General features: G+C 35.5%; 2 protein-coding genes and 1 long non-coding RNA gene across 5 annotated transcripts in view; 2 read left to right on the top strand and 1 right to left on the bottom strand.

The window, feature by feature from the left end:
* The window catches only part of nedd4l (NEDD4 like E3 ubiquitin protein ligase), a 79,745-nt gene extending 61,612 nt beyond the window's left edge, over nt 1-18,133 (bottom strand). For all 3 annotated transcript variants that reach the window (XM_082140352.1, XM_082140353.1, XM_082140344.1), the window contains exons 1-2: nt 17,772-18,133; nt 3,552-3,625 (exon numbers count right to left, since the gene is read on the bottom strand). In XM_082140352.1, the coding sequence (XP_081996478.1) occupies nt 3,552-3,625; nt 17,772-17,816 (119 nt within the window). In that variant the 5' untranslated portion in view covers nt 17,817-18,133. The remainder of the gene's footprint in view (nt 1-3,551; nt 3,626-17,771) is intronic.
* A 1,555-nt stretch (nt 18,134-19,688) lies between these two features.
* On the top strand, nt 19,689-23,024 carry LOC309476959. Its single transcript, XR_014198435.1, has 3 exons — nt 19,689-19,988; nt 20,478-20,557; nt 20,908-23,024. It is a non-coding gene; the product is annotated as an uncharacterized lncRNA (long non-coding RNA).
* A 2,934-nt stretch (nt 23,025-25,958) lies between these two features.
* prlra (prolactin receptor a) overlaps nt 25,959-26,780 on the top strand; it is a 33,298-nt gene continuing 32,476 nt past the window's right edge. The window contains exon 1 of the mRNA XM_082140498.1: nt 25,959-26,141. The gene's annotated coding sequence lies outside the window, so the exon portion shown is untranslated. The remainder of the gene's footprint in view (nt 26,142-26,780) is intronic.

Below are 26,780 nucleotides of genomic sequence, written 5' to 3'. Positions count from 1 at the left end.
TGAAAAGATTTTCAACCAGTATAACAAAAAGTGTTTATGAAAAGTATTGCCTACCCTAGCTTTAAAGGTGCTGTATGTAATTTTTTTATTTACTGTACTAAAGCATAAAAATACCATAATATGTTTGCATATATTTAGGAAACACACCAAGTTCACCAAGTTTTCTCTGAAAAACAATGCTATAGCCAGTTATTCTACTTTGAAATGTGCTTTCCGTGTCAGAATGTCTGTTTTTGTTTTGGTCTGCATGATCCCACCCACTGCCAGTTTACCCAATAGTATTTTCGACACCCCAGGTTGCCAGGTTTCCCCAGCGCACTGCAGACATGGAAGCCATCAAACGAATTGGGTTAGTGATCACAGATTCTATCCGACCCAAAAAGTCTCGGGATCCATCTAAAAAGCTCTATGACCAGAGGAGGCATATTAAAACGCAGATAATTTAACTCTTGGTCGCCTTCCATTGTCAACTGTGGTTGTTCCTGTTGCGTGTCCTCAATCTGGCAACACGCATGAGTGTCGAGTCTGAGGATGAGGGGGCTGCAACAACTCAATGTTTAATTTTGGTATAATAATACAGTATCCATTTTAATCACTATCTGTCAATATTACATACTACACCTTTAACGTTTGTAAGAGCCCTCTCTTTCACATCCTCTGGGACAGTAAACACCCACTATATCTTGGATATTAAAACATTTATTTTTTGCAACACGGGTATGAGAGTGAGATTTAGTAAACTAGCAGTTCAAACACGGACAAATATACACTGACGTTCAAAAGTTTGGAGTCAGTAAGACTTTATTTTTAAGAAAATTAATACTTTAGCAAGAACACATTAAATTAATCAGAAATGACAGTTTAGACATTTAGAGTGTTACGAAATGTTTTTATTTCAAATGAATGCTGTTCTTTTGAAGCTTCTATTCAAAGAATCCTGAAAAAAATTTATCAGGTTTCCACAAAAATATTCAGCACAAATGTATTCAACTTTTATAGTAATCAGAAATGTTTCTTAAAGGGATAGTTCACTTTGAAATTCATTTTTGGTATGTTTTAGCTTACCTCAAGGGCATCCAAGATGTAGGTGTCTTTTTTTCCGCGGTAGTTTCAATTTTGATATTTTTAGGTCAAACCGTTCTTGTCTGTCAGTCATATAATGCAGGTCTATGGTCACGGTCTCAAAACACAAGCACAGAGTCCAAATTAAAACAATTCCCCGTCGTCCAAATTAAACAATTCCCCATCGTAAGTACACATTGATGGCCTGAGACACGAAACGAGCGGTTTGTGTGAGAAAACGAACAGTATTTATATCGTTTTTACCTCTTATACGCAGCCACGTCCAAGTGATCTGAGGGCGCTCGCGCATCCTGGTGTGTGACGTGTACGCAGACTGGTGCATAGATATATATACACTAGATGTCGCTTTGTCTACGGCAGTTCATTGGAACGAATGTCTTTAAGGTGACATCTAGTGTATATATCTATGCACCAGTCTGCGTACACGTCAGATCAGATCACTCGGACATGTCTGCGTATAAGAGGTAAAAACGATATAATTACTGTTCGTTTTCTCACACAAACCGCTCGTTTCGTGTCTCAGGCCATCAATGTGTACTTACGATGGGGAATTGTTTAATTTGGACGACGGGGAATTGTTTTAATTTGGACTCTGTGCTTGTGTTTTGAGACCGTGACCATAGACCTGCATTATATGACTGACAGACAAGAACGGTTTGACCTAAAAATATCAAAATTGAAACTACCGCGGAAAAAAAGACACCTACATCTTGGATGCCCTTGAGGTAAGCTAAAACATACCAAAAATGAATTTCAAAGTGAACTATCCCTTTAAGCATCAAATCAGCATTGATCAGCAACAGAATTGTCACAAACGTTTGAACAGTAGTGTATATTACAAACAATACAGCTAAATGTTGTAAACGCCATTTCTTGGCTATTTTAGTTGCATAGTAGCAACTACATTGAATCTCAAACATACAACACTGCTCCTCACAAATAAAAACCTAATAAAATATTGTGGCACCTTGTCTTAAAATAGATGAAGTGACTGACTGCGAGGAAAAAAAAGGAAGGAAATACGTTGGCAAAAATAAATAAGTCTATTGATATAGCGGACAACTGCAGATAAGGGTGTATTTATCTAAGTGGCATAGACTTAGAGCCAATGTGTCATTACACATTACAGAGAGCCAAGCACCAGACACCTCCACTTTGAAGTTGAAGTTCAACTCTTAGAGATTTGTGACTAGGTGACAATTGTTAAGCCTTCTAAGAATTTAAATGTTTGGTATCAAAGGTTAAACCAGCACTGAACCTAATACAAGAAAAGTGACAACAACAAAAAACGGCAAATTTTCTAAGACATTTTAGCAATGTTTAAAGCTAATTTTATTTTAAAACAAAATTTATTAGGCTCTGCAAATGTATTAAAATGTTATGGTACAATATAACCATAACTTTACAAATGTCCAAAGTCAGGTCTTGTAGGCTGCAAGCTGTAAATGTGAGTGTTATAATTTTCTGCCCTAAGCTCACGTTATTCATTAGCTAAGTTATAGAGTTTGATAAACGATAAACATGGACAAATTACATTGTAGGCATTTCAAGGGCCATAAATGTAAACAGTTATAGGTGATGATTGCCTAATAAATGCTTGAAGGTCCTATGTTTTTTTGTAGTTTACTTTTTTTTTGTACAACATTTTGTATTATATTACAAAATGCATAGTACTTATTGTATAATACAACATTTCGGCAGTTTCGTTTCATATTTTGTAACATAAAAAAAAAAATCTTCTTTTAGATACTGTACCTAAAGTACATCAATCACCATTTACTTAATTTGTATCTTTGTTTACCATTTCTTTTTCAATTTCTTGTATTTGTTTTAATTTAATTGTTAACATTTACATTTTATTTATTTATTTGATTATGCTATGGTATGGAAATTGGTATAAGGAATCATGGTTTTAACTGCTATAAGTACAGTAAAGTTATAAACCCTAATGCAAAGTTGGCAGGAAATGCTGTGAATGGCCTATAAAATGAATAAATAAAAACATATAAATAAACATTTCTATCTATTCTAATGCCCATCTGACATCAAACACAGTGCATACAAGATTCAGAAAGTTAACTGTTGAGTTCAGAAATCACGTTGTCAGTAATTAATGCACTCTCTGACCTCTGACTTTAGGACCTGAGAACTTTAAAGTCAAATAAATAGAACTTGCAACATTGCAAAAATGAGATCAACCAAGCATTTTCCCTTTGTGCTCCTTTCCTGGCAAACAGATCATTTGTTTGGATAAGTCTATTGTCTAATTCAAGAGAAAGCCTCACAGAGTGCAGCTCAGTTGGTCTGCCACATGAATGAAGGAGGAAATACAGACAAACACATTCATACACACACACACACACACACACACACTTAGACGGTTCCAACATTTGCATTTGCTAATGAATGTGTGAAAAGACTGAACAGGTGCACCGTTTCTCCGGACACCTCCTTTAGTTCATCCTTACCTTGCACCAATGATGTCCTTCTTCGCCAGATCAATGCCAGCAATGACCTTGACACGAAGAATACGAGATTCGTTCTGCAAAACATGACACACAGAAAAAGACCATCATGAATAAATCAATACCTCTAGTATGAGTCTGGAAGCAAGAAAAAAAAAAAAAAAAAAACGGCCCCATGGCCTAAATTTAAGACGGGATAAGAGTGTCCTAATTTCACCTCACTTCTCGTCCAGGACAAGACAGGACAAAAAAAAAAAAAGAGCATCTTAAAGAAATTAGGAGGAAGCTGCAGCCAAAAAAGCTTTTTGTTTATTGATAGACACGGAAACAAATCTGTTTTAATGATACATCGTCTGTGAGAAATAAAACCCTCTGGGAGCTTTAAACGTTTTATTGTCTTATGACTGAATAAAGTGGTCTAAACTTCACACAGCTTGGCCTTCGAAATCTCTCCAGCAGTAGATCCGATACGACCACCATTTCACGACTCCCACTCTGCATAAGTGCATCCCGCCTCCAACATCACTTCGGCCTGCATTCAATAGCTATTCATGCTGCTCACAATTACACAACGAGCATCTTATTCGCCCTCTCGCTTTTGAAGCTCACCAGCCCAGAAATGACACACTGTAAGAGGGTAAGAAAAGCCCTCTTCTCCTGCTTTACCCACTTCTGCTCTCTACACGACTGAAATTCTGTTTCTATTTGTCTGACGATCTGCATTATCACAAGACATGCATCATTCGTGCAGCCGAAGCAAACAACCATGTGACAGCTTGTATTTATTCTGCCTGTCATATATGACCTAATTATTACAGAACGAATACAGTATGGATGAGATTGGAGAGGCCTTTTTATTCTGACAGGTACGGGCGTTACAGGCCTCCCACCGGGTGGCCCAGACTGATGCAGCTGTGCTTTTATTAATCATATGCAAACAAAGACTAGATTTATCTGTGGAGAACCACTACTTATTATCAAGAAAATTCCATTCGTAAACCATGGTTAAAAGTTTTTTTTTAGGACAGAACAAATATTTTGGTTTGCAATTAAATCAAACCAGTTTTTACAATACACCCCTTGTTCATCTCACATCATTTTGCAACAAGTATTAGATCTCAGAAGATGCTAGCATTTCCAGAACATTAAGACCAGTTGCATATAAAGGCAAACAAAGTTCTTCTTTTTTTATTTTTTAAAAGCACACTCCCTAATCCAGGTCTATATTGTACAGTATTCATCCTCACCCTAACCATACTGCCAGAACTTGTTGCATTACGACACAGACTCACGACACGCCTTTATCAAATAAACTTGCCTAGAAAAAACAGCACTAGCCTTCAACTCCGATCAGGCTTATGAAATACCCATAACAGGTTCAGATCTCAAGTTTAGAACAATGATTACACAACAAATCTGGACAACAGAAATGTCAAAACAGGTTTTCCAATCAACATAAATGTATTTACACAGGAATCACAATGGATGACCAAAGCTTTCGGACAAGTAAACAATTTGAAAGACAAGTAATCAATTTTATATTTCAAAGCAATCATAAATAATTCGGTCACACTTTAGATTACGGCTGGTCCAATTCTCACAATTAACTAGCTATTAACAACGACTTTTGCCTCAATAAACTCTTAATTACTGCTTATTAATAGTTAGTAAGGTAGTTGTTAAGTTTAGGTATTGGGTACGATTAAGGGATGTTGAATATGTTCATGCAGAATGAGGCATTAATATGTGCTTAAAACAACTAATATCCTAGTAATATGGATGCTAATAAGCAACTAGTTAAATGTGAGCATTGGACCCTAAACTAAAGTGTTAACAATAATTTGGTAAGCATCTAGCATGAAAGGATTGCAAATGTGTGTTTTCCTTTTACATGCATTGATCACAAACACTTCTTCAGAGCCCTGCCTCTATTGACAATTGAATCATAACTGACCGAAAACCTTGTCCTCCGAGACCACTCAAGCTCTCAAGCTCTCAAGCTCTCGGATAAAATTCAAAGCGGCAGGTCAGGGTTGGAACATTAATTTTCTGCTCGTAATTAAGATTATTTCCTTGCCTGTCCCTTAATCCTCTAAATGAGGTTAAAAGATCAGAAGATACAGAACGCCAAGCGAGACACAAAGTTACTATCATGCCTTCCATTCTTACCTGATCCATTCAATCACCTATACACTCTAAAAACTTGAGATTAATTGATAGGGAAGGGATGATGGCTGGGTTTGTCCACTAGTGGAAATGACAACTCATCGCTACTGCCGTTGAAGGCCAGGGCTGCTGTAGAGGGACTAGAAGAGGATGCGAGGAACAGCTAAAAAGCCAATGAATATCTATGGAAAAGGGATGCTACTCTTCAATGCTGTTATCGTGTCAAAAAACAGCAAAAAGCTAATATGTAACATTGTATGTGTCTTTATCGTCACTTTTGATAAATGTAATGCATCCTTGCTGAGTTTTGTGCATGCAAAGAGAGGAATTCACGTTTCACTTGCACTTGATCCAAATGTGAAAACATTAACCAGGTTAGCAAGCACTTAAATTAAAATTAGTATTAGCAATACCACTAATTACTATTTGGTCATTAAGATGACAACATGAGTCCCCCTGGAGTAACGTGACCTTAAATGTCTTGCTCAAGACGAAGAAGGTCGATGAAGATTTGAGGCTACAATCTTTTGGTTCCCAGCTCAGATGTTTCACCATCAAGTTACGTCAGCAACAACAAACTCCATAAATATGTTGACTGGAAACATTAGCAAAGGAGGACCCATGCGATCAAAATAAAGTGGTGTTTACTACGTCAACAAAACTTTACCGGCTCAATATGTCAAGTCTATAAATAAGGACGAATGGCTCTGCCACAACCATAGTTTACATGCCTGACTGATATAATAATTAAGTCACAGGGTTGCAGCTGATTTTATTTCACATTGATGTAAGATGGCAGGAAAGTATTACTCAGGCTGTGGCTGTCAAGCCGGATAATTAGGATTAAGATTCCACGAGCCTCTTAGAGAGCTGAAGCTTTGACTTGTTTCCTGTGCACACCCAACGATTAGTTCAATGACAGGTTTGGTATTTCCAAGTAATATATCATCGGGTCTCAACTGGGAAACCTTGGTCTGCTGGGGTCATTGTGAGAACTGCAATTCAATATTGTCTTAAATGTCACTTAAAACAACAGCACAACACATTAGCAGTTCCCTAGAGGAAGCCATAAAATGTTGACGGTTCACAGTCAAATCACTGCCTTTACTTTAATACATGGTTCTAAGCATAGGCCAAGTCATTGAACAAAGTTAGAGTCGGTCTGTTTGATAGATTATGTATTTGCATATTAAGTGTAAGGCAGAAAAGAGCCAGACTTTGTACACCAATACAGGTAAGATTTGGTTTTCTGAAGCCGAACTAATAAAACAGAAGCTATAGTAAGGAATCTACTCATCTGGTTCATGAGTTAATGTTTAAGTAAGAATTCTCTTGTGCTGACGGTGCCAATAGCCTCGTGGGCAGCGCGCCGACATAACGCAGTTGTGCTTTGGGCGTCCCGAGTTTGAGTCCCGGCTCGTGGATCTTTCCCGATCCCGTCCCCCTCTCTCTCTCCAACTTCGCTTCCTGTCAACTAACTGTCCTATCATAATAAAAGGCAAAAACGGCAAAAAATAAAAAAATAAAAAATTCTTGTGCTCACCAAGTAGGGATGGGCATGATTAATCGACGATCGATAATTGATCGTTAAGAATTTCGTCGATCACGTTTATTTGTTATCGATTAAACTAATGCAGGTTGCGTTGCGTAGTGTGAGTCTTGAAGCAATGGAATTAACTTTAGCGCGGAGGTACCTGCGCATCCCGGCAACGTCAGTCCCCTCAGAGCGGGTGTTTTCGGCGGCTGGACTGGCTGTCACCAGGTTGCGGTCGCGTCTGATCCCAGATCATGTCAACATGCTTATCTTTCTCAACAGAAATCAGTAGACTGGTGCAGAAGTTTTATGGGAACTTCATGCGTTTTCTCAGATCGGATAGCTATCTGATTTATCAAAACGATTCCATTTACACCTGGTCACATAAATGTGTTTTTGCAAAACGGATATAAATCCGATCTTGAATTCCCGCGCTATATGCATATTTAAATTGTTGCACGTCATCGAAAGCAACTGATATGAGCTGCATTTTATTGATCATCAGCGAAAATGTCTAAATCAAAGACCGCAACAAGATATTGCGGCAACAGCCCTGGTAAGATCATTTCGGTTCTTTACTTTTAATGAAGATGATTGTGTGTTGATGAATGACTTTAACTTTGATTTGCGATAGTTTGCACGTTGGCTTGATGAATAGATGCTCATCTGTGGTGATGCGTGTTGAAGTAGCGTCGTCATATCTGGATATAACATGACATATAGCCTATAACACGCTCTCACACGTTTATTTCTTATCATTTTTGGGATGTCAAATTTACATATGTGGTTTCAACAACCAGTCCGTTTCGGAGGGCATTTAGATTTGGTCTTTTCACGACCGGATAGCTATCCGATCACAGAAAACGGATGAAGTGGCCATGGGTCTCTGTTTAAGAACGCCGGCTCGCAGCTGCAGGTTCCGCTGGTTTAGAGCACCGCAGGAATCTTCAAGTCTACCGAACGTCCAGTTTCACTGCCACAAGTTGATCTTGTAATAAAGATCTCATCGAGGACAAACAAACTGTATTTTTGTATTTTCATTGCATTTTTAATTTATAAAAAGTTAAAGAAATAATGAATTTCAATATAAAAATATTAATGATTAATCGATAGTCGATCGTTAATTCTCCCGACGATCGACTAAGAAAATTTAATCGAATGCCCATCCCTATCACCAAGGCTGCATTTATTTTATCAAGAAATACAGTAATATTGTAAATTGTAGTGATAATTACATATTAAAATAACTGATTTCTGTTGTATTTAAAAATGTAATTTATTCCTGTGAAGGCAAAGCAGAATTTTTAGCAGTTATTCAGTGTCACATAATCCTTCAGAAGTCATTTTAATGTGCTGATTTAGTGCTCAAGAAACATTTCTAATTATGACATTTTAAACTGATGAAAAAGGCTTAGTAAACTGTTAGACAGATTCAATTCTCTCAATGTTGCACAAACAATATATCTTCTCTTTGTTCTCTGTTATGAACTTTTCATGAAGCGCTGCTTGCCCCTGACTCCATGTTGCTTTAAGCGCATCATCGTACGCTCAGGATGCGCACAAGTGATTTTGTGCCACTCTGTATTGTAGCATTGCGTACTATGACAGCTTTGCGTAAAATATAATTAGTATTTAGCCTACTTATTTGTTCTATCATATCCATCTTGCATGTTGCCCTATTAAAAATCTCCACCATAAATTTAAACATAAAACTTTTTAGGCTAATAATAATGCAGTTTTCAAAATCAAGATTTGGCCAGATGTAGCATAATATAGGTGTGTGTGTGCACATTTTTTTCTTTATTTATAATGAAGTAATGTGTAGTTAGTGAGGTTTTTGATCAAGAGAAAAAGAAAAAAACAGTATTGGTATTACTATGTATATACTACTAATCTTTAGATTAGTAAAAGATTAACCAATTATCCATTCAGGTAACCCACCAAGTTGATTTTAAAAATATAGATTTTAACATCTCAAATAGAAACAATTTGTTTAACAATGGTTGCTACACTCCTAATAAGGTCTATCCCAGAAACAAGTTCTCATATTTTGAGATGTTCTATTCGAAATGTCCAAAAACCGTGGGTTCGATAAGACACGTGCATTTCAATTCCGCTTATCGATTCCTGTGAGCACATTTTTGTGTGCAACAACATTCAAGGCATGTGCACAGAAAAAGTTATTTTAATGTGACTTTAAACAATTCAAGCGCAAGAAGACTCGCACGCTGTTTTCTGTTCTGCTCACACATCCAAAACAACATGTACACAGAAAGCCGCCTCTCATACTTTATAGTGCGCGATACTGAGCAGAGTAAAAAATATGTCAAAATATCCTTGTAAACACAGTCGGTTATGTCTTAAGTAGGGGTGTAACGATACGCGTATTCGTATTGAACCGTTCGGTACGAGGCTTTCGGTTCGGTTTTCGGTACGCATTTTCAAACCGAACGGTTCGTTGGACCATTTTTCCTGCCGACCAAAATTTCGTTATTTCAAATATACGGTAGGCGCGTTGCTGGCAAGCGCGCTCATAATGTAAGAGACGCCGGCGCGACCACAACATTGCCCAACATCAAATGGCAAACGTAATGTAAGCGGAACGAAACTGCTTGTTATTGTGTGGTTGAAGGACCGTTTATCAGTTTGGACCAGTGCAGCGCGAGCCGATCGTGATCATGCTACACTGTTACACAGCGCTAATAAGAGATCCAGTAAAGAAAGCATTTGAATTCGCCACAGAAGTAATAACATCGCTGCGAGATCTAGTGAGAAACATTCACATTTCTCCGTTATTAACGGATCAAACAGCGCTGACGTGGAAACTAGGAAGAAACATTATGTCATGAATGAACTATCCAGTGTCCACAGATCAGCAACATTCACCATGGATTTACTGTAGTAACACTAACTGCAACCATGGAAGTTTGGCAGGAATAGTAGGCTATAATGCCTTCAAGTAACATTACGTCGGTTTTATTTTGACATTATGAATACAATTGCTGCCCTCAAATGTTAATCTGAACTAAAATAAACCTGTTTATAACTACTACAATATTACATTTCATTTTTTCCAAGGAGCTATTTTGTTTTATATGCTCCTAAGAAGAGTCAATTATAGCTCTAGAATTGCTCAATGTAAAAAAAAAAATCATACTTTATGATGTTAGTTTTAATATAAAAAAGAATAAAAAAAAATTTAATCAAGGAAATTTCTCTGGCATTTATTTATTTTTGCTGTATCAAAAAAGTACCGAACCGTACCGAACCGGACCGTGATACAAGTGTATCGTATCGAACCGAACCGTGAATTTTGTGAACCGTTACACCCCTAGTCTTAAGTGAACATAAACAGTTGACAACAAAAACACATGTAACAGTACATTGTATACGTGCAGCTCTTAAAGTGTCACCAGCTTAATATTCCTGCTTCCTATTCTATAATGTTAATCCAACAATAATGTTTTGTAGCTATATTTATATTGTTCTTTTTTTTTAATTGCTGAAGGTTAACTTGTCTTTAATAATGCTTGACATTTATATTAGTTAGGCTAGTTGTTTTTATGGTATTTTTAAACCATAGGCAAAAGTTACTTGTGTAATTGTTCTTTGGTTTTTGTTCATAGTATTCAGCTACAATGCAATGTTTTACAATAAGACTTAGAATAAATGTGAATGATAATGTTTTGTTTTTTTCTTATTGGAATCAAAATTAGGAATCGATAAGCGGAATCAGAATCGTTAAAATTCAAACAATTCCCAACCCGACTCCCTGCACAGAGTTATTATCAAAGGGCTTCTGTTTTTAACCTGTCTAAACACAGATTTGCAAACCATTTGTATATGCTTTAATCAGCAGTTACATAATCAAGACTGCTGAGTTCAGGGGATGCATTTCCATATCAATGCAGTTCATAATGTTATGGCACCTGGTTTCGTCAGAACCAAGTCTGCCTTATTGAAAGGTTCACTGTAAGTGCTTCTAAGCATCTCATCATGCTCATTTTGCAATACATTTTTTAAGTGGCCCTAAAGATCAGTCAAATTACACCAAAAACAACAGGAACTGAGAAGCCTGCATGCTCAGCAGGCCAATAACAATAATAATATAAATTATGATACATTTTAATTGGTGGTTCTGACTACTTTTCTAAGCAAACACACCTACAATTTTCATCTGGCAGACAATGAAACCACCATAAAAATCTCTTAGATTTATGTTGATGGAGGAAGTCAAGGGCAATCTAGGGACTATATAATATCTAAGGAGTAGTGATACACGGTATGCAAACCTACCTATAAAACGATCTTCAAAGTAGTCGTGGGATGCATTAACCATCTAAAGGAAATCCTGTATAAAGTCATGTATCTAACAGTCTCAATCAGCTCCCTAGGTCGTGAAACAGTATATCGTGTACACAAATTCGGGCACTGGTGAGGAGTCGGACAGTGAAGGCCCTGCTCACAACACATTGGAACATTACCTCTCTAGCGATGTAAATTTATGCTGAAATATAATTAATGGTTTGCATTTTAAAAAACATCTATTGTGTGTCATTATGTGTAGTGAACTGGCTCACATGATTTATGTTTCGCACTTCAGAACTTCTGTTAAGGGAACATTCTCACAGTGCATTGGGACTTTTCAGGGAGTGAACGATTCAGTGCACTGGTAGGATTTTGCCCTAAAAATAGCCAACTCCTTGATCAGTGCCCTAGGGAGCTGATTGAGACGCACCCCTAAAATACAGCAAGCTATCGCCATGCTAATTAAACACACAAAACGTGTTTAATTAGCTAAAAAAACTAAAATACAGACAAACGTTAAGTAGTTTGGGGTCAATGTTTGTGAAAGAAGTCACTTCTGCTCACCAAGGCTGCATTTGATTTGATAAAAAATTCTGTAAAAACGGCAATACTGTGAAATATTATTGCAATTTCATTTTAATATATTTTCAAATGAAATGTATTCCTGTGATGGCAAAGCTGAATTTCCAGCATCATTACTCCAGTCTTCAGTGTCACATGATCCTTCAGAAATCACTCTATAATATGCTGATTTGTTCTCAAAAAAAAAAAAAATCTTATAATTATCAATGCTGAAAAATAGTTGTGTGCAGCATTGATATTTTTGTGGAAACGTGATAATTTTTTTTTAGATGAACAGAAAGTTACTGAATAAAGTTATACATTTATTTATTTATTTTTTATTAAGTTTTGCTGAGCACCAAGCATTTAAACAGTAGTATATATTTTAAAAATATGCAGATAAACTAGTCAGTTCTTGTTGAGACTCGGAACAGTGAGCAAACACCTAGCAACCACCAAGAACACCCTAGAAACCACATAGCAGTCGCATGAAAACCACACAGAACACCCTAGCGAAGTCAACTAGTTCGGCAACAACACTAGTAAAAATCTACATTTAATTATTTGTGTTTGTACTCATTATCTGGAGACTATGAGAAACAGGGTTCATTCAGAGCTAAACGTGTAAGAAGTGGGCAGCAGTCCAATGTTTAGGAATTTGGTTTTGATAACAAGGTTGCAAGTTCAAGTGATAGATTCCCTTTATTCATGGTGTCATTAAAGAACATACTTTATAGGTTGCTCTAAGGGAAACATAGCGACGGGGCAGAGAGGTGGAAGATCTGACCGGTTACATCGCTGACCTTCAGAAAGCATGCGGCTGCTATGTGCGGAATGCTTAATTACTGCCTATTGTTTCATCCTACTCTGCAACTCAGTTACTCACTGAATTGCACACAGTTTCCAAATCCAACTCATTCCATGCCCTGAATTCAAAATTCAAAAATTCCATTAAACACCATTAAATTGACAACACGTTCCAAAATATTAAAAAACTAACACTTTTCTATTCTCACGCTTCTTTCGCACTTAGAATTCATGGATGCAAATTGATACGCTAATATGAAATACTTTAAATATAAAAATGCAAAATGTTGACCTTGGCTAAGAAAGAGAGAGACACTCATTCAATATTGACAAGAAAATAAAACATTTAAAAGGAGAAGCACTGCCTGCAACCTAAACACACAAGAGATTTTCTGCAGAATCATTACATATAAATAACATAACTAAAAATAATTCTGAATTTCTGATATCTGGCTGCCATCAAAATAGAAATTACAGTTGAAAAGCACTATATGGTGTATACGTGCCCTTAGGGGTAAACAAAGTAATACATCTATCAAAAGGGGAACTAGCTTTATATATAATAGTAGTAAATGGTGGATTTTGTGGAGTCTCAGGTTTCTCAGGTTCTCTTGCTTCATCTTAGGACCTCAGCACAGAGGCATGCCACACGGATCAAGAAAACATGATTCAGCTGCAACTATAGCTCATGTATTTTTAATGAAGATGATGTAACGGCATGTCGCTGTATCCCATTCCACGCTCATGACGCTGAGCGAGTGAGTGCGTAATCGAGTAAACGTTTGTGCGTGTAAAACACACAGCCACAGGTCCAAATTATCAGATTATTGTTATTATTTAATGATTCCAAGAATGTTTTTCTTTGACAACCTATACTCTGCTTTTTGTATGCTGTAATATACTGTATGTACATCCTACCTTTACATGAATAATAATTATGTGATGTGACGGTCACTGAGCAGACTTAACTTATTGGCTATGTGCTAATCAGAAGGTAAAATAACATTGTTCATGAATATTCTTTAGCACTCCCAGATGATTATCAAGCAATGTATGCATTACACATTTGTCTGTGATATAATAATAATAATGTGTCTTAATGTCTCTTAAATGTCTTAATTTTAATACAAGACACATGTTTATGTTCAAAAATATCTAGTGCAATGGAATTGAACCAACATAGACCAAAAACTGACAATTCCAAAATGAAATGCAACATGTTTGGTTTACTTTAAATGTTAACTTATACATACTTTCTCTGTTTACTTGGTTGGAAACATGAATTGGAGCAGGGTGAAATAGAAATTGTGCGACAGTAAAGACATTTATAATGTTATGGTATCTATTTCAAATAAATGCTGTTCTTTTGAACTTTTCATTCATCAAATAATCCTGAAAATAAATATATTATCACCGTTTCCACAAAAACATTAAGCAGGACAACTGTTTTCAACATTAATAATAAGAAGAAATGTTTGAGCACCAAATCAGCATATTAGAATGATTTCTGAAAGATCATGTGACACTGATGTCTCTAGAGTAATGATGCTAAAAAAATTCAGCTTTCCTATCACAGGAATATATATATAAATATATAAAAGAAAACATATTTTAATAATTTTAATAATATTTAACAATATTAGGCTACTTGTTTTACTGTATTTCGATTAAATAAACGCAGCCTTGGTGAGCATAAGAGATCTCAAAAACATTTTAAATCTTTTAAATGGTACTATGGTATATATACAATAAATATTTGTCACCAATTCATTGTGCATGCCTAAACTACACATGGTTATCTAATAAACCTGTATTACTCAATGGGAGTTTAAAAGTCCACAAGAGTTTTGTCAATAAAAGGTCTAAAGGAATTGCCAGACTGTTCCTAAGGGAGAACTTGTCATTCCTGTGTAATGACAGTGTCTTGGGAACTGAGGTCTATAGGAGTAGAAAGGCATGCTCAAGCCCAGCAGGAACTCTGGGAGCGAGTGACGGGATCCCACAGGACAGAGAAAATGTTGTGTGGTAAACAGACCCGCTGACAAGGCTGACTCCAAGCCAACTTGATAGATGCTTGTCGCATACTGATGAAGCGATGCATGTCGTCTGCGTGTGGTGTGCGCCTGTGTGTATTTTGCAATAACCTGGGATACCATGTCAACATGCTGGGTTACTGGAGGGAAAATACTTGTGATCAACCAATGACTGATACCGAGATTGCTAGTATTCTGTGTTTTATAGTATTACAATATCTATTCAATGATGATGATCACATTCACTCTAAATTGTAAGGTGGACTCATGTATTTTCTGCAAAGCTGCTTTGAAATTATGTGTATTGTGGAAAGCGCTACAAATAAATGTGAATTGAACTGAATGATGAAAATTGCTAAAAGTAAACAAACACTTATAAGAAACACCACTTCTGTTAAGGGGGGGGGGGGGGGGGGGGTCACAAAAGCAACGTTTACATGCGCACCCAATAAAAATCCAATTGTGTTTTCTGTATTCTTTTTTTCTTATTCCACATCCTGCCCAATAATGTCTTACAAAAATGTGAAAATTGAAGGCTATGAAAACAAATATAGGGAATTTATCCATGTAGAAAAAATTTAAGACAGAGAGTAGCCTAGTAACAATATGAGATTTTCACGGTATGATAACAGAAACAGTCTCAGAAAATATTACGGTTTATTGGTATACGGTTAACAATCAATTATTATTATCATCTGTTAAAATGGCCTTTAAATGAATGAAAACAATTTATTTGGTTTGAACAAATGCTTCATTGTAACAAACTTGAAACCATTTGTTTGTTTCAAAAACATCAAAAGCATGTCTAATCAATTAAATGTAATAATTGATTGTGGATTAGATAAAAAATTTATTTGTATCATTAATAATTAATTAAAATCAAGAATAATACAGTCCTATGAAATAGATTTTTCTTTTTATGATTTCATACAAATATTTTATGAAAAACGGTGGTAATCAAATGAATGCATAAAACTAACTATTTGATTAATGTTTTAAAATGTAATCAAATGAAAAGTTAACTTTTATCCTTTTATTTTTTGCCAAAGTGCTGAACAACGGAAATGTACTAAATAAAAAAAAACTTAAATAATGTTGAGATAAATTGTATTATTGTTGTTTTTGTTGATGTTATTCATAAAGTTGATGTTTTGTTAAAGTACATTCTATTATACAATAGTAATATATTTCTGTCATAACTGAAATCTGAATGCAGGTTTGCAGTCGACTGTAAGAAAGGAGCGGTTTAAGCAGAAATGATTGGAGAAGCCTGTCATAAGTCACCAGAGAGAAGTATGACATTTCACCTCAACATCGAGTTATATTTTAATAAAAAATTACGAGGTAAAAAAAAAAAAAATGCTTGGATGAATAATTCACAATAAGATTAATAACATGCATTTAGAAAATAGATCAGGTGAATTCTCATTTAATGCTGACTTCAATCAAATAAAATCAAGTTTACACTTTTTGGCCAGATCTTATTTTCTATTAGGTTTTCTCAGGAGAACTTCCTGAGAGAGTGAATCTGGGGATGTTGAGTCTTTTCTCCTGCTGTTTAACACCCAAACACAAACATTGAACAAATGCTTAACTTTGGTCATCCGCCGTTTAACCTGCGGATGAACATCTAGCTAGTAACATTCCTCTCTTTGTTTACATTAAACATATCAAGACCCATTGTGCAGAAATTATTAATTAACTTTGCCTACTTATACGTTACAGTTTCGGGATTTGGACTAAAAGTACTTCAGTACTTTTCCACATAAAAACCTGGTATGCTTTCCATGCCAGTTCACACATCTTTCCAGAAATTGCTGACTGGCCAATTTAATGTGATACGGACTTAAATATGTAGCTGCCGACTTGCATACAGTAGTACATGACTTGGGTCTCTCCTTTGGACTCAAATATCAACGCCTACATAAACACTTCACTGATATTTACGCCTATGAACAATGTGTGGCCTTGAACTATATCACCATCGGCATTAAAAACTAAAAGACATATCTAGTATGCCAGTTGAGAGAAACAGCATTTGACTAAAAATGATGAATCATGAACGAACACCTGCTTCCTAAGGCGGCCCTCAGACTCTCAAGACAGTTGACCTGAATTTTCAGGGGTCACACCGGGGCCCTGTTATGACAAACAACATGGTGTTGTGGTTGCTACAAAATCTGCTGTAACATTATTAGAAACACTGTAATACTGGTGTCACCTAGAAACTAGAGATAAATCTTGATTATCATGCATTCATCTTTTCACCCACATGGTTTCTTCAAGGTAATATCATGGACAACTATTAATGTGTTGCAACAAATAACTCTTTCCTACTAATAGAGAAACAAAGACATCAATCAGTCAGCCATTTATAGTGTCAATGTCAATAATATCAACACCCAAAAGCAACAACATCCTGATTTCTGACAGGTGAGTTGCCAGTCATAAAAAAACAACACATTATGCCTTAGATCACTTAAATCTAGTCTAGCATTTTGGTAGTAATAGGAAGATATTACGATTTCGATTACATTTTCTAACACTAGATATCCCATTTAAACTAATGGAGAAATGGGAAGAACAAGGTAATAGCAATTGCCATTTAAATACTTAATAACCTTCCTATTTATATGTGTAACAATAAAACAATTGTATTAAGCTTACTGAAATTGATCCTGATCATTTGTCACACTGGAAACCCCATTAAAAAAACACTGAAATCAGGTATTGAAAAATTATAAACATACAGTATTAATATGGTAATGCATTGTGTCTTAAAGATGGTATGGTTTAGAAAAAAACTGTACTTACTTCATCCTCTGAGAGTCCATAAATGGGTTCAATATTCGTAGCCATAAAGCCAAAGGGCAATTTAATACACACATACACGAAAACACACACACACACACACTCGTGTGAAAGCTGGAACAATAGCAAAGTCTGTCCTCCTCCACCTCCTGTGAATGCAAGTTGATCCAAAGCAACGAAGTCTGAATGCAAAAAAACGATTATCCTTTTAAACCATATCGTCACAGAAGATGTACGTCCACCGGTTTAATCTCATTTAACGGCTGAAATTCGGTGAATACACGCTTAATTTCCCCCAACAATATGATTTCTCCTCGTCAAGTGCAAACGCGAATCATTCACTTCCTCTCAGGATCCCAAACACTCCCCGCTGAATTGAGTGACAACGTACCGCGCCAATCACAGTGTTTTCCGAAACTTGGAGAGGACAGGCTAGCCAATCGGTGTCGACTGAGGGCGGGGCAAAGTTGTTGCACTCTTGTGGAGTAATCAGGGATGGGTTGTTAGATCCCAATATAGGATCCATAAGAGCTTGACGTTTGTTTATAATATTACATACATATCTGTGGGTATGTATATATATATTATGTTTATTAATACTTAGGCCTTTTTAAAAGCCCGTAATAAGCTTCTTGAATCTCAAAGCTGGTAACTGGTCTCCAATAGCAGTGCTCTATCACCCTCTAGAGTTGAAGAGCGATACTGCCAAACATGTGCCAATCTATGATCAACACCCAACATTGGGCAAAGTCCAACAGTTATGCATCATGATTCATTGTACATGTAAAATAGCCTACAGCTACGGAACTAAAAGAAGTTTAATGTTGGTTTATTCTTGTATTTTATTGCTCTTGGCTTTCTACACTGAAGTGATGTTTAACAGACTGAAAAAAATTAAAAGGGTCATACAGAGATATTTGAGAGGGAAAAATTCAGGTTTGTGAAATAAAAGGAAAAAACTGAAAATGAAGGGTTAAAACAAGATTCATTAAGAGTCATTAAAAATATTCTCTATTATTAATAGAGAAAAAAGATTTTTAAGCATATTCTAGCAGGTCACACAATTTAACAAGTGTGCATGAAAAGCAAAATGTATTAAAATAAATTTACAGTTTAAAAACTTTAATAAATAAATTCATTAAAATTAATAATATATCTAAAAAACAAAAGAAGATTTCCCCCTTTTTTTCATGTAATCAGAGTTAGAAGCGATGACATTTCGATGTATGAATCTTGATGTTGAAAAAAGGGTTAATGTACTGTACATGTTATTTCAGAAGTACCCATAAAGTTTAGATATGCACCAGCAGATGTCCTCATATTACCACTAAAACATAATTTGTCCTGGATGAGTGGCACATCAAACAAGCACTGTGGTGTAATGCATTAAAAAGGGCTTTACTTATTTGTGAGCTCAGAAATAGGTTCATATGACCAGGTAATATCAATAAAAACATTTGCCAAATATATTGTTACTTTACTGAATAAATTAGATACTTGCAGCCTGGTTTATTATATTACTTTGAGAATGTGGTATTGAATACAATAAAGCTCTTAAAATGTTTTACTGACTCATGACCGTCAGACAACATTACATAATAAGTCCTGTTAACCTTAAACTACTGAGCTCAGATAAATATAATAAGTCACCTATGCCAGTAAGCATTATGTCAATGTTAGTTCAAGTTCAAACACATCATGATTTTGTTAACAAAAAAAATAAAAAATCCATAACACAATGGACACATTTTAAATCAACTCTAGTTCCAGATGGTAGAATTACGTAACACCAAAACACGTTGAGTTCAGCGGAGGATTTTTCTTTTTTTCTTTTTTTTTTGGCCCACCCCCTAACCCACCCAACTATGAGCGGAAATTCGTTCCTTGGTTGGGAAACAGTTATTGCTGGAGGGTTTTCGGATGTGGTTGATGGAAACCTCACCGGTGCAGGTGTGCAGGAGTGGAAACTTCTAGAAAGAAGAGCACAGATATTGGGAGAATGAGATAAGATTCGTTAGAAGCAACCTTTTTTTTTTTACACGCACAACTGCTTTTTAAGCTCATCAGACACAACTAAACATGACCCCGTTAATGGCTTCAATCACTCTAAAAGCAGAAGGGGTCAGAGTTCATTGGCTACATCGTGATGTTAATCCAGAATCTTGACAGATTCAGTTTAGTGGTGTGTGGATATATTTGGATGGATAGCCACATTTTTGGGTAATTGTAAAATCCTGGATTTATTGCATGATGGAAGAGAAGATAAATGCTGTATTTTACAGTAGGGAAAGAGGAAGGACTTTCATGTACTAGTATTTTATTCTGTACAGTTTCATTGATGCCACAGACAGTAATTGATATAGAAAGCAGAGAAATTAAAATTTTATTGTTAAGAAGTTGCTCTTGCATGGACCAAGGGAATGGATTTGTTGCAGTTTCAATTCAGTATCAACTTGAGATGTTTCTCCTAAAATTCCTTAGGATAATAAAAAACTAAATCTGACAAAACGTGACAATTATTGAAATATATTGGACAATAAGAGTTTAGAGCTGAATGAATGTGGATTGCATAGTTCAGATCTTTTGAGACTTTAATGAAAAATGTTGAGTTCTCACTGAGATCTCTGATTTTTGATTGCAGACTTTGTGTCTTGGCAAATCTGAGCACAGACTTTCTTTGATAAGTGTTGATTTGTTTTGTCTTTCCAGAATAGATCTGCTACGCTGCTTCTGCAGAGAAATACGGGACTTGCTACTGCCAATATATCACAACACGCTGCTGTGAGCAAGTAAGACATGCTGCTGCTGTACAATATAGATGATTATACATGATTTACCCGTAACAGATCTGTACAAGTGGAGCTGGGGAAGGTGGAGGGTTTCTGAAGCGTGCTGCAAACTGCTATAGCAGACACTGACCAAGTATTTGAAAGATGAGCAGCAAGCTCATTGGCTACTGATACAGCAGGAACCAATCAGCTGTGCCCTACAGAGAATGATGTGATTGCAGGCAGATCAGCCTGGACAATCTATAGTTTCATAACAGAACTTTGTATTGAGATTTGATTTGTCAAATTATCCTCTAATTTCAAAAGCATTTGTGAAATATGTCAATTGTAATTATTCAAATGTTTTACAGGCACCTGAACTGACAACACAATACCACAAAAACTGGAAGCAAGACTAACCTTTTGGGAACATGATGGGATGAGAAAGGTAAGGATCTACAGTTCAGAAGATTTGGCAATAGGACAGATGACTGACAGCGGAAGAAAGCGAATGGCAGTGCACTCGTTCAGTGTTGGACAGCTGGCGTGAGCCTGACATGCGGTCGACCTTCTCTGGCCATGATGATGGCTCAATCTCACAGATTAGAGGATTGGATGTAAAAAACAGAGGGAGGGAGAACTGAGCCTGTGTGCATATTAATTCAGAAGTCAGGTGCATGTAAACAATACAGAAAAGAAGACATAACTACTAACTGAATAAATAAAGCAAAATAAAATGGACTGAATTCTTTTATTTACACAAAATTTATATTTATGAAATTATTAAAACGTATTTAAAACAAATAGCATTGAAAATAACAAACAAAATGTAGGCTTAAATAAAAAAAAATACTACTAATAAAGTTGCTATTAGATCCCAAATTAAAATAATGTATTTGCAATTATGAGATAAACATTTTATATGTTTAAAAAGATTGTGCCACAAAGGAGCCATGAAATGTAATTGTATATACTGGCATAGTAACTTGTTTCTGGGTTTCTCTCAGTTTAAAGCCCCTTGTCTGGTCCATAAGCCATCTTTGCATGTCATTTGGCATTCACTTTTTGTATCTATACATACTTACAGTACACTAAGGCACACTCTCCCTGAGGTGACCTTTAAGTGCTTTACTCAAGGGCAAAAGTGAATTCGAGGTCAATTCAATAACCGCACGGTGCACAGGAAATCATTAGGATTAAATCTGTGAGGCTGTGTGTGTTTTTGCAATATCTGTGTGTGTATGTGTATTATAGCATGTAATTAACAGTAAAAGCCAAACTCATCAGCAAAGGGTGGTCCTTGTCTAATAAAATCCATGCATGTTTACATTACAAAATGAATAAATACTGACCTTTACACAACTTTACTTATGACTTCACTTTATGACTTTATTTTATGACTTCTGAATGTTTTCAGAGCCCCTTCTCTCTACCCATTAACTGGCACAGCTCTCTCAGCTGACCATAGAAACATTGATTTGCAGAGGTCATTTTTGAGCTTGTTTGATCTTTGAGCCATGCAGGATTTCCTTCTGTCTGCCGGGGTGAAATGGGCCTTGAGTCGTACAGGATCATGCTACTTGACCATGTGCCATGGAAAAATTCAAAAGGTAATTTGAAAAAGTAAAGTTTTAGTTTGATTACAGGTGCTTTGATCCTGTTACATTTAAATATAACCATTTTAGTTCATCATTGACTTGAATTTGACCATAAAGGAATAGTTCACCCAAAATTACGTTATTCTCCCTCATGTTGTTCCAGACACATTTTTATGATATGCTTATGGTGACCTTCTTGAAGTTTGAACTCTCCAGTCTCCATTTATTGTAGATGCATGACAAATTACCTGTATGTTCTTCAAAAATGATCCATTTGTGTATTGTAAAAAAAAAAAAAAAAAAAAAAAAAGTTTGAACAACATCAGGGTGATTAAATAATATTTTCAATGGGTGAACTATAGCATTAGTGCTTTGCAACAAGACTGAAAATTTGACCATTAATCAGTGCCATCATTCATTATTTACTCCCTTGGTTGTGCAAAAGATGAAGAGTGTGAGAAAATCCCAGTAGATCAGCAGTTTCTGAAATACCATACCAACCATGTCACGTTTAAAGTCACTTAAATCACCTTTCTTCCCCATTCTGATGCTCAGTTTGAACTTCAGCAGATCGTCTTGACCATGTCTACATGCCTTTATGCATTGAGTTGCTGCCATGTGATTGGCTGATTAAATATTTGCATTAACGAGCGCGGTAACATATGTATACCTGATGAAAAATATATATCAAAACATTTTGACATGATTAAAGTGATTAATCTAAAACTAAGCAAAAACATCTTAAATGATACTCATTAATGTTGAAGACATAATTATTTTATACATCATGTTCCCACATAGTTCATTCTGATTGGATTACCTCTGGGTGAATTTGTTATATTTCTAGACATGTGTCTGGACAAAAGCCTTTTATCACCTCTAATTTTACTACTTGTTTTCTCATCCACTTATACCACTACAAATATACTAAATGGTGGACCTCTGTGACTCAGGATAAAATTCAGTGGAGATCATCAGAATTATGCTATTATCTTGGCCTAGGAGAAGCAATCTCATAATTAATTATAATTACAGAAATGCCACTTTATTCTAGAGATGAGACATTGGCAAATGTCTTGGATTACTTTTGGGAAATTGAATTTTAGGAATTACCTACAAACTGCATTAATAAACAGTCAAATAAATATTGAAGATGCTGTTAAGAGCTTTTATTGCATGAAAATCAACATGGATAAGATCATATTTCATTCCTATTCCTGGCTATATTTAATCTATTATTGTTTCTAGTTGTGCATGTAAGCAGTCACATGATCACATGACATCACAGTCCAGTGTCATTAGGTTCACTGGGGATAACAATGGTGGCGGTAAAATCTACACATGAAGATGTAAACTGACATTTATCTATTTAGTTAGTTGTTTGTTTATAATTATTATTATTATTATTACTATTATTATATTATTATAATACGAATTATTATTATTATTATTATTATTATTATTAAGCAGCCATTTAATGCCAGGTTTTCTTTTTTTTTTTTAAAGAAGGAAAAAAAGAGGAGGAGATACTTGGTAACTTTTTCTCATCTCATACAGTGACAAAATATCAAAAACAAGTGGGTTATTTATTTTAAAGACAGACAAGCAAACTTTTTATTGTCAATAGACTTACAAATACTTATTTATGGCTAATTTGATGAAATATATGTGATTACTCTGCTGGGAATATATGTGATTGAGAGAAACTGACTCCATCCTCTAAAAATCACTCCAACGATTTGTTAAAAATAATGAAAATAATTTGTTCTGAGAAAGGTAGCACATAACTACAATATTTATTTGCAGATACAATTTGGTTTGTTGTTAACTGATTCATTATTTTATTTTATTTTATTTTATTTTGCATGTGGTTTATTTTAAATTTGGAAATTGTTATAGAAAGTTTAGTTGTCATGGTGAAACATTGTAAAACCTTATTGAACTATTGTGTCTCTGGTGCAAGAAACATGTCATATTTTAGAGTTATATGTACTGTGCGCACCTGTAACCTCCTTTGATTTAATTGCATTCTTTATGGCATAACAGTCTGCAATAACTTCAGTCTGTATGTGAATGAAAACCTTTACTTAGGCTGTAGGTCATTGGTGACAGAAATAAAACCTGTAAAATACTGTGAGAATGCTGTGATGACAGTGAGTTCTCAAGCCTCATGCCTAAAATATTTACATGAGATTTTAAAATCACATTTGGTGAACCCTGTTATTATCACTGTCCCAATAATCTCTGATTTGTTAAAGTTCAAGAAAAGGTTAAAAAGTCTTCATTAATTCACTTAATTCCAGAGTTCTGTGAGCTAGACTAGTGATATGTGGTATATTTGTTATTGACTATTTGTTTATGTTCTGTTAAGCATAAACTCCCTTTATTATTAAATGGATTCAAGCTGGATCAGTGAGGTTCTGACATGTTATGTCTCATAAAGTGTGCCATTGCTCAGTATTCATTTGTTGTCTGTTGCCTGGCTTTACCTTTTTTATTTTCTTGAAACATGTTTTATCCTTAAACACTTTAAACATTTCTCTCTTTCTAGAGGCTGTAGACACTAATTTCTTTAGCTGTCCATTTTCAGTTGAAGTTGGTAATCCGAGCAGTCTAATCTAGATCCTTGATGCAAAAATTAGGTAATTACAAATGTCTTAGTCATCCTTGCTTTTACAGATTGGCCCAGCTCCGAAGATTTATTACAAATGCATCCTTTGATACTGAATGTTTTATTGGTCATGCTACCATTCCTCGTCCTGATGCTGTGTTTTTCCATGGCCATCAGAACACTGCAATGTCACTATTAGGGGAAGTTCCATTGTATCCTAGTAATCTGTCAATTTATTACCATCTCATTGAGACGCACTGAGCGGCAAACAAAGTACTCAAGAGAATGATGTGTAGCTTTTATCTCAACAGGTTTTACAGTGTTTGAGCAAGAGCAGAATATGTACAGTCATGTGTTTGGACTGCAAGAGTCATACCGGATTGTCATAAATAACTGCCAGCTGTATCTTACATTTAAACAGGTTCTATCTATCTATCTATCTATCTATCTATCTATCTATGGTTCGTTCGTTCGTTCGTTCGTTCGTTCGTTCGTTCGTTCGTTCGTTCTTTCTATCTATCTGTCGTTATATCTATCTATCTATCTATCTATCTATCTATCTATCTATCTATCTATCTATCCATAAGAAAAGGTCTGTCTATCTATCTATCTATAAGAAAAGGTCTATCTATCTATCTATCTATCTATCTATCTATCTATTTATCTATCTATCTATCTATCTATCTATCTATCTATCTATCTATCTATCTATCTATCTATCTATCTATAAGAAAAGGTCTATCTATCTATATCCGTCTGTCTGTCTATCAGTCTGTCTGTCTGTCTGTCTGTCTATCTATCTATCTATCTATCTATCTATCTATCTATCTATCTATCTATCTATCTATCTATCTATCTATCTATCTATCTATCTATCTATCTATCTATCTATCTATCTATCTATCTATCTATCTATCTATCTATCTATATCCGTCTGTTTGTCTATCTGTCTATCTATCTAGGCTATCTGCATGTTTATCAATAGCAATACTTTTATTTAGTGACCAATTCTTAAATATTTACTTTTGATTTGGGACCCACCGATCTTTAGTCCATTCTTATTCATTCATGTATTGTAAAAACTCCAGCATCAGCACTGACCGAACTCTCAGTACAGAGCGCAAAGTGGGAGGGGTTTGTGTGGGAGGGGCTGAGCGACCGAGACCACGCCCACTGACAGGCAAACCTGTTAGACAGTAGATGCCCATCACCCGGACGCCCGGAGGCATTTGACTTACCTGAGGGCTGAAGGAACACACGTCTTGCTCAAGACATCATCTAAGCTTTACGAGCGGGCTGTTACATAAGCAAGGAAAGCAGAAATCAAGCAGTTCAATGTAGCCATCCTGATAGCACGATCATTAAACAGGGATTATAGGAGCTCTATGAACAGCAGGTAAGCGCAGAGCTGCTACTTTTCTGCTGTTTGAGATCTCGAAGACATTATATCGAATGCTTTTGACTGAATAGAATTTACATTCGAATAAGAAAAGATGCTTGCATGCTAGCGTAAGGAACCAACATGATTTATAATGCAAGAGAGTATATTTATACATGGTAAAAAATTTACTGATGAATGATTTGACTGAACTGCAATATTTACTTCTACAATACTATTTTATCTACTTATTTTAAATATTTCATATTTAATCAACTTTACTATTGATATAATTAGTTATTAGATAGTTAGCATGCAGTGTGCTTCATAGAATCTGAGTTAACTGCTTTTTATTCAGATAGATAGATGGATAGATCTCTCTACTCTTAAGATTTATTTGTATTATATTTAAGTATCTTTAGTCTCTCTCCATTCCTATGAATCTCTCTAGTTATATTATGTATAAACTATAGATAGATAGACAAGACAGACAGATGATAGAGAGATAGATAGATAGATAGATAGATAGATAGATAGATAGATAGATAGATAGATAGATAGATAGACACAAAATATTTAAGATTTTCTAAGATGTACGAATTTCAATTGTATAGTAAAATTCCATCAAATTTAATTGAATAATCCTTGAATAATCCT

The sequence above is a fragment of the Leuciscus leuciscus genome, assembly GCF_965113295.1.
Source record: "Leuciscus leuciscus genome assembly, chromosome: 16".
Classification (NCBI taxonomy): Eukaryota; Metazoa; Chordata; class Actinopteri; order Cypriniformes; family Leuciscidae; genus Leuciscus; species Leuciscus leuciscus.
Note: the sequence above shows the minus strand (reverse complement) of the source record. Positions and strands in the feature narration are given on the sequence as shown.